General features: G+C 30.6%; 1 protein-coding gene and 1 long non-coding RNA gene across 6 annotated transcripts in view; one reads left to right on the top strand and one right to left on the bottom strand.

Moving 5' to 3' along the window:
• The window catches only part of LOC102675670 (venom acid phosphatase Acph-1-like), a 41012-nt gene that overhangs the window by 19374 nt on the left and 11513 nt on the right, over nucleotides 1-10125 (top strand). For all 5 annotated transcript variants that reach the window (XM_006607733.2, XM_031509316.1, XM_031509313.1 and 2 more), the window contains one exon: nucleotides 5002-5014. In XM_006607733.2, the coding sequence (XP_006607796.1) occupies nucleotides 5002-5014 (13 nt within the window). The remainder of the gene's footprint in view (nucleotides 1-5001; nucleotides 5015-10125) is intronic.
• Nucleotides 9491-10119, bottom strand: LOC116185263. Its single transcript, XR_004150065.1, has 2 exons — nucleotides 9937-10119; nucleotides 9491-9652 (listed from the first exon to the last, which is right to left on the bottom strand). It is a non-coding gene; the product is annotated as an uncharacterized LOC116185263 (long non-coding RNA).

Raw genomic sequence — 10125 nt, 5'->3', positions numbered from 1 at the left:
CCCCGTGCCCGACCCATCACGAAAAACTGTGTGCTTGTGCACGAGATGTGGCGGGTCTACGCCCACGAGCGCGCATTAATTTGTAAAAGGGTACTGTCGTCGGCAATATAAACTTCTCGAGAATTATTTTTCTCTTTTTTTTTTTTTTTAACAGGAATCTCTAATTTTTTATCGTATTGTTTATTTTCTGCCAGCATGATGAATCTTGTTTTTGCATACAAAAGAGGAAATTCAATGATACATATATGTTTTTATAAATCTTGGAGTTAGCTTCATTTAACCTGCTGGAAAGATGTTAAAAGAAATTTAGAAATGCAAATATTTGTAATGATTCAAGTATATGATCAATAATATTCTCTTTTATAAATCTAATATAATCGAGAAAATTTTTATTTTTAATGATCTTATCGCTTACCTTGTACGTACCTGAATTAAATCCTGAGTCAAATAAATATATTGATTTCGATTCGAGAACCATTTCCTTTTTCTTATACAAAACCTTGATTTTATGTTCGTTTCTCAAAAATAAAGATTCCATATCTAAAAATAAATAAATAAAAAAAAAAGAGAGATTTCAATATAATAGGTGATGATTTATAGATGTACGATTATTTCATAAAATACGCTCACGTTAAAAAGTAAACGTAGATGCACGCGTAATCAGCTTTTACGATACACGAGATTCTTTTTGCATAGAGAAGATGGTGAAGCTGCAATATAATGGATCCCTCGGCTAATACCAGGATCGATAGATCGTACAACGGTCACGCTCCAAGTCGGGACAGTTTCCTGGTGAGGTTCATTTGACGTAAATTACTCGTATTCGTTGTGATTGACCAATTTTGTGTGGCGTAATAATAGCGACGAAACAACGTCCTGCTCGTGAAACCTCTTTTCGATGCTTCGACTTATCCCTCTTTGATTGCGAATTAAAAAAAAAAAAAAATCGAAATTAATAGATAGAAGAGATAGTGCTTCGACTATGCATCGTTCATCGTCTAACTCGCGATAAAGTAAACGAGATAATGATCCGTTGTGTAATACGAGATAATTTCGGAACGAATTTAATTTTATAAAATTATAATATTGTTTTTAATTTTTTCTAGCTAGTTTAATAAATATTCACTAAGTCCAGGTTGTGAGATTGTTTGTACAGTTTTCGTCGAGAAAAAAAATTAAAGAAGAATAGTTATATAAAATAAAATTTGATGATGAAATGATTCGTTCGGTGAATTTAATTGATATCTAAATAAAAATATATATATTTATAAACGTAAATATAAAAGAATAAATGAAAAAAAATAATAAAGTTTGAAATAAAAAATATAATTGAATTACGTATAAGAATATAGAGATAATGATTTCTGTTAGAAAATACACGTTATAAATCGATAATAAACGAATAATTATTTTTGCACGAACATATTATATATTGTTTACACATTTATATACGAGTAGGGAAAACAACGTACCTCCAATACTTTTTCACTTAATTTGATGTTTCTTTCTTCTGTAACCTAACCTAACAACGATATGATTTTCAATAACGACAAATTCTTTTCTTTCTCTCTCTCTCTCTTTGGTTCGAATAATTTTATTTAACCAATCATTTCATCTAGCTTGAAATCAAGCTACCGTGATTTATGACATCTAAGTTGAACATCGAAGTCTTCAACTATGAGTGGTGCAAGCGAGGATGAAAAAAAAAAAAAACACAAATAAATCGCGCCGCTACGTTGTAACTGTGTATCCAGCGAAAGATACACAGGAAGCCACGCATCCAATCTTCAAAAGAAATCCCATTTTTCCGAATGTTTGCGTAATGGATGTATGCAAATGCAATCAACTCGCCATACATCGAGATCCAATCCTCTCGATGTTTGTCACGCTTGCGCACACATCGATCCATAATGGCGAGGAACGATCGTTCTGTCGGCCGGCTCCACCGATAATAAATTTATTGCGGCCGTTGAAGGGCACGAATTGATTATTAGTTGACCACGGCACAGTTACAGTTCGACAAGGCTGATTTTCAACGTAATGATTCGTGATTCGATGCGTATACATCCACTTCGAGCACACCTTCCTGTTACACGTTCGAGAATCGATCAACGTTAATTGGATTTGAAACGTGAAGTCGGTGTTTATTCACGAAATTAATACTAACTTCACACGTTGGACCAGTGAATGTACTAAACCAATGTATATAAACATTGTACTTTGTTGCATTAGACTGTGCATATCAATATTGATTTTGCCGTCGATTTTTGTTCTTTGTCAAAGGATTTGTCGAATCAATAGTAATAAAAGTATCTTAATAATTAGTAATAAAATAAATATAATTATAAAGTATAATATAAAGTATAATTAGTAATTAAACTTGGTAAATAAATATAACAGATGTTCGTATATCGTTTCGATTATATATTCGCAAATTATCAATGGATATCATGTGTTAGATTTTTTGATGATAATCTGATATATTAGCTGGCCATATTGTAGAAAGATAACTAAAAAAAAATTTTGTTTTTTGTGTGAAAAAAAGATATAATATAGAAAAAACTGAATAACTGGATTAATAAATAAATAAGACAAAGATAAACTTTACCGACTCTCGAGAGTTCGATTTTCCAGATGATTTAAGGATCCAATTCCTTACGGGGTTCGTTCAAACATGACCCCCGTAACAGGCGGAGATTTATGGCAAAACCAAGGCCCCTAATTAGAATCACACCGAGGTGTCCTAATTACAGGTTTAGCCACAGAGTTTTTGAGTTGCGCCAAAGGCGCAAAACGATGCAGGCCCTGCCAATTTCTGCCCTTTTTTCCACCAACAGCTCGTTAATCGTAGGAAAAATAGACGATCGTGGGCGTTGGCTACTTTTTCGAATTTACATCTGACCAAGTATCGTGCTACGTAATATCTGATACCATAAATGAATTCTTTGTTTCTCTTTATATTAAATTTACGAGATGAAAGTGATCACGAAGAAGTAATTTATAGGAATACCTCGTGCCATGATTAATAATAAATAATTTTTGAGAATTGAGATTTATTATTGTATGATTGAAATTTTCTTAGAAATTTATTTGTAACATCGATAAGTCGCGATAAAATTTGTCGATTATTAGTTGAAGTAATTATACGTACAATATTGAACAGATTTAAACAGATATATCGCGTATGAACTTTTAAAGCTGACCCAGTGAAAGCATAATTTCCATGGTAATTATTAATTTCACGGTTGATGGATAAATTGCAACAATGATAAATTTAGTCGCAACGAGGTCGGCTTGTTTAATGCTTCATGCAGGGAGAAGACATCCATTAATTTCTACATAACGGTTCGTATCAATGATTGGAGTTTGAAAAAGTCAGGCGAGAGTAGACGATACTACCGTTTCACCATTATCCCGATGAATACGACCTGCGATTCAATCTTAAAATTATAATCGAAAAGAAAAAGCAAAACTTTCATTTCTATATCAATTTAAATAAAAAAAGAAAAAAACTGATCAAACATCAACATTGATCAAAATTTGAAAAAAAAGGTACAATTTGTCGATAAAAAGCGTAGAACTCGTTTGAAAGGTATAACTCAGAGATATGATAATTCTTCTCGAATTCATTATGGCATCGTTTACAGTCGTAAAAATAATGATGAAACACGATGATGCTTAGAGTATACCGTTTCATTAGCATCAACGCGGATAGTCTTTCATGCGTATATTGTACAGTTACTTTTTAGTCGTTCCAGATAACTGCAATATTAATTAAAAACGGTAATAATTTGGTAATTGCCCAATAAAATTCGAAGATTCATGTACTCTTTGTTTATTTCTTAGGACGTTTATAACCTACAATTAGTAAATATAACGTAATTTCTCAGTTGCATTGAAAACAGGTTAGAACGTAGGTAAAGAAGAATTGCGTAATGTTCTAAAATGTCGTATCCCCACTTTTATTTAACAAATATTGAATATGGTACCTTCCAGTGTATATATATATATATTAATTAACAATGCCAAAAGTAATGAGAATAATAATTGCTAATACGATGTAATGTTTACCATATGATTATAATACATTTATAGATAAAAAGTAAAATTTCTATCGATTATGTAATATAAGAAAGCGAAAGAAACTAGAATACTTTCGTGATATTCAGAGACATCAACGAAAAAAATAAAAATTATTCTTTATGCAAACTTTTCAATTTCAAATAGAAATCTGTATTTATCACTCGAATGTTATTGCACATTTTATTGTACGTATATACGCGTTTCCTTCACAAATTCTACCCTGAAACGATTACTTTTCCTTCCACAACGCTTTCTTCGTAACAAGACCTCGTTGGAGGAAATCTTCTCGACATGATTGTCTGTAAAGATACTCGGGGTCTCATCGACTTCAGAATACCCTAGCTAACGATTTTCCGGCTCCCGCGAAGCTTCGTCATGCTTGCAAACTATCCTTGACGCAGTTACGTATGGAGATGCTGATACAAGTATAAATCGTGGACAAGTGTGATTTCCTCTTCGATACGTGAACAAATTCGTGCGTGTTATGACTATTTGAATTTTTATGAAAGATGTACTGTCATAATAATGGTTAATTAATCGATAATCGCGATAAATTTTCATCAACGATGAATGAATTTGAATAAACTACGAAGAATAGGTTAGGATTCACTTGAAAATAAATAATTAGCCCTATTGCATACGCGTGTTGCGTATTGATAGTAATTATAAATAAACGATTCAGCAATGATTGCAATAAACATTTGCAATGTGTGTTTAACGAATACATACGTGTCTGAACTATTTAATAAATCAAAGAAATGTTGTAAGTTAAATCTACGTGTGAATCAACGAATGAACAATTAGCATTGATATTGTATGAAATATGAATGAAGTAAACAAATAAAATTAATTATACTGAATTAAATGTTTCATTATGGAAATATTTTTATAAACAACAACAATGCATGTTCTCTTTCTAAAAGAAGTATATAGAACAGAAACTAGATTTCACGAAAACGAAAACAGGCAGTTTCGAAGAGTGAATTAGATTTCAAAGGATTGTTAACATTCACAGCGATCCGTAAGTATCCTCGCGCTTTCTTTTCATATAAACATGGATAATTAACCGAGCATAGGCAATTTTTTCACCTGGTCGAAGTGAAATTCAACTGGACGTAATCTGTTTGGAAAGAGTTACGTATCCGGGTATCGAAGCAACGATATCTCCTCGACGTATCAATATCTCTTCGAAATTGTACAAGGCGGATGATCTATTCGCAGTCTACTCGTCTTCAAAGAGACAAATCGTCATTCGCTTGAAGCCTCTTGGACGATGATACGGGAGAAATGACGAGAGATAAGTGAAACCAAAGTTCAAACGTTCACGGACGACTTTCCCCGTAATGTTTTCGACACGAACAGGATTCCGTGGTTGAAACGTTAAGTTAGAAAAGATGTGTACTATCATTGTATATATAACTATCATTTAATTATTGCAGAAGTTAGTATAAGGATATATGTATGAGTGTATATCCATGATAAGTGGTGAGAGATGAAAGGATATGTGGAAAACGAATTCAGTGTATATTTCGATTTATGTGTTAAGAATAAAACAAAAGAATATTAATAGTTTACAATGCTCGATCAAAGATTTGAGATTGAGATTTGTGTATCGAATACAACGAAAAAAGAAAAAAAATAGAAAAATATATATTTGTATACGAATCTGCAATATACCGTTGATATAACCTAAAACTTTTGAATTGTCGAGAGGACAAGGAAAAGGAAAAACAGATGATTTTTCGTATGTATCTTGAAATTTATTTATCTCTAAATATTTGAAACATTAATCTAAAAAAAATGTATTATAATTATATCATTTAATTATTGCATTAAGTTATAGTATAAGATATATTATAGTATAAAATATGAGTGGTGTGAGATGGAAGAAGGATATGTGAAAGAACAAATTTAGTGTATATTTCAGTTAACAATAAAACAAAAGAATATTGATAGTTTACAATGTGAAATATACAACGAAAGAAGAATAGAAAAATATATATATTTGTACACGAATTTGTCTACCAATGACATAACCTAAAACTTTTGAATTGTTGAAAGAGGAAAAGCGAAAATATTCTTGATGGATATGATTTCTCTGTACGTACGCGGATTCATACTCAGCATATTCGAGAGATCTATCGGTTCGATCAACACGAAAGTACGGCATAATCGTTCGTGTATCATTTCTAAATGTTTTTCAGAGATAAATCGAGGACAAGGAGAAAGGGGGAAATAAGGAAGAGAGACGGATTAATAGGAGAATCATAGGAGCAATGACGTTATCCTGGGATAACGGGTGACCAGGTGCATCGGGCACATCGCCACCTAGGAAGTGGATACGAGGTCTGACGGTTACCTCGTCATCTTGACCATTCTGCAGGATACGATGAGGCCTTCAGGCAACACGCTACTTTCTTTAATTTATATCCCTCCGTGATTATTACCATGATCAAGCCTCGAAACGACGGATGCCCGTTTTTCTTTCGCTATTACTACTCGTCACTGATTCGTCATCCTCATGTCTGACAATGTTACAGGTATAATATCGTACCATGGAAATATCGTGGATAATCAGCTTTTAACACGTTGAACACCGCACGAGAATCAAGGATTTTGCTACAGATCCATTTGTGATTTGTTATTTAGGAGAATGAAGGATCCTTTATAAAATTTTTCCTTTACATTGCTTAGAGTTAATAATTATCGAGTCGATGAATCTTTATTCTTTATCGTTTCAAATTTAAGGAATTATTCTTAATTTGCACTAAAAATCAAAAAAATAAATAATAAAGTACATTTTTTTTTATTTCGTATTCTATCTTTCCAAGAATACGATATTTTGAAAATGACTAATATACATAATAATATACACAAATCAGAAACACGTGTCATATTTAATATTTAACATTATAGTATTTAAAGGTAATAAATATTAATTAAGACACGGAAGTAATAATTTTATACACTTTTCAATTGGCCAAAAATTAAAACGTGAAATTAACATCTCTTAGGATCTCTTACGATTATATTAATTCAACGTCAAATTGGTATAAAATTTGCGAAATGTGCGTGCATAGATAAATAGCGTATAACGTAAGAAGCGTGCCGGATCGAGGGTAATTTAAAGTTCGTATAAGTAACATAATTGCAGGCAAGGTGTGCTTAACGACGTGTGAAGATGACAGACAGATTAATTAGAGCGATCGATGATTGATAAATAAAAATAATTTGGTTATCAATTGCTAATTTTATCCTTAACTAATTTTTATAATGAATATTGTAAAATTCGTCATTTATCGATTATTCTTTTCATAATGATTAAAAATGGCATAATGATGGCAAAAAAACTGATCCAGAAAATTTTACTTTTTATGGATTAATGTTATATATTTGTAAAAAATAGTTCACTGTAACCAAATTGTTAAATGATTTACCGTTCTACTAGTTTTAATATATTATATATATATATTATATATATATAGAATATTAATATATTCATGAAAGATTAATTCTAGATATCAAAATAAATAAAAATATATTAATTGAGGCTTTTATTTATTGAGATTATTTATTTAGTAAGTAAGAATGCTTTCGTCTTGCATATTTCAATTGCACATTTCAATTTAATAAATAAATAAGCCTTAATACGATATATTTCGTATATTAATTTTTTTGGTCTTGATTTTTTAAAAATATTATCATTTTATCTCGAGCAATAATAATCTAATAAAGCAATAATAAATTTTAATGATAGATTGAGAATATTACAAAATATAATTATTATTTTTATCTTTTGATAGAAGTATGGTAATATAATAAGGAGAATAAGAAGAGATTGTGGATCATTGATCGCGTGATCGTGTTACCGAAAATTGATTGGTGATGAAGCGTGACAGTATTCACGGGGTGAGTCAGACCAATTTATAACTCGTTAGTCAGGGCTATATATTAAATCGAAATTGATCTGTCTTTCGTGCAGGTTAAACAATCAACCGAAAACAAAATTGGGTTTTATTCGTTTTATTATTATATTTAGTCAAATAGAATAAAAATTATTCCATTTAAAAAGTATGTTTGCGAAAACGAATTACGTCACGGTTGGAAGAGAATTCGTTTTGGCGGGAGATTTTGTAGATTAGTTGCAAATGGCAGCCGTCTTGAGCGTAACGGTCGAAATGCATCGGGCTCATTGGAATTCACGTGTTTACAGTGCAATATTTCTATCGACAGTATTCTCTTTTGGCTTGTTTGCACGGATCGTTACCCATGAGTACACAATGGTTACGTGATAGTCGTACATCAAATTGTTCGAATTAAATCGTGTTTCTCGGTTGCATGCCGTATAGAAGTCAAATGTCGCTTTTAGCACCTTGTTACTTTTAAATGACTAACATAACCTAATTTTTTTTGTTCTTTTTAATACTTTCATTATTATTTGTTATTGAAAGTAACTTCAGTTTAAATTTTCTCATTAAAAATAAACGATTTTTCATTAAACGTCATTAATTTCAAACTTTACACTCGAAAGAAACAATACCGTTACACGAGATTAGCCGTTCTATGAGCTCATCTGTTGATTCGTTTGTAATCATACTTGTGTACTTTAGTCGTAAGATATTTTTGTAGAACAATCATGCACTTGTGCTCATTTCACGTTAATATTCGCTTTATATTCAGCCTTTTGATCTCACTTACCGTTAGAATGGCTTAAAAATATGATCGTTCTCCTTTCTGTATAGATTTTCAATTATTATCCTATTAATTATGATTTATTACTAAATTATAGCATCAATGTCAAAGTTTTTATAATTATAATTCCTTATATATATATCATATCGAATGAAATTACTTTGAATAGACGTCAGAAATTTCACTGAAAAGATTATTCGTGTATTTCAAATAATTATTTTTTTAGAAATTTATAAATATTTAAACCAATCTTAAAAGTAATTCAGATAAAAGAATATACTTTTTTTATAAAAATTCAAGAAGATAAATTCATATAAATATGATTCGATTTCTATATTGAATTTTCCAACTTAACCTCTAATTTTTTTTATAGCAGAAATTTAATTATTAAATATTTAAAAAATAAATTTTTATAAAGTTATAAAATAATATAAATATACGAATTGCGTTATATGAAAAAAATAATATTGGAATTATTAGTAATTATGCGCAGAAATCAATTGCGCAATCAATATTTGAGATAAAATATTCCGATAGGTGACTCTAAATATCAATATTTTAATAATAAAATACATTTTTAAATTTAAATATAAATTGTTATGCGAATTAAATATGAAATATATACGTTTGAAATTTAATATTGAATGTATCAGTATGTAAAAAAGAAGTAAAAAAATCAATTTATATTCTTACATCAGTATTGTTTTTATGTAAGCGTTTGCATTTACAAAATGTTAGAGAGGAGTGTGAAGAATGTAAATTGCGTATCTTGTAACGATAGCTTGATAGCGATGAAAATACGGAAGACGGAACGAAACAGTGGATGATACTTAAGATAATCATACAGTTATTATCTTCCCGTTACCAGCGATAAATCCTAAATGAAGAACAACGGATATGTAATTTCAAAAAGTCATGATATGTTAATTATTTGTCATCAAATGTAATTTTGTTTAATAATACCAAACAAAGACATAACAAACAGTATTTCTAACATAATGTATGAGTTCATATATCGATAAATATATCAAATACTCGATAAATTTCTGATCTTTAAATTTTTTAAAAATTTTAAAATTATTATTTTATCAATTATTTCAAGTCTTATCTTTCTCGTGAAACATGAGCATTTCTATATTACACGGATATGTAAATATTTACCTTTACAAGCGGTGATCACTGTCTTACATCCAAGCTGTTCGAATCAAACAGACAATGTTCGAGCTCGAATGAAAAGGAGAAAGGGAAAGAGAGGAAGAAGAGGTTTCCGTGGTCGCGTGCCGTCGTGCTCCGCTGGGCCCAACGATCCTCTCGCACATGACGCACTGGAATAGGACATTACGAGATAGT

The sequence above is a fragment of the Apis dorsata genome, unplaced genomic scaffold (assembly GCF_000469605.1).
Source record: "Apis dorsata unplaced genomic scaffold, Apis dorsata 1.3 scaffold_11, whole genome shotgun sequence".
Taxonomy (NCBI): Eukaryota; Metazoa; Arthropoda; class Insecta; order Hymenoptera; family Apidae; genus Apis; species Apis dorsata.
The sequence above is the reverse complement of the archived record's forward strand: the minus strand, read 5'-3'. Positions and strand labels throughout refer to the sequence as shown.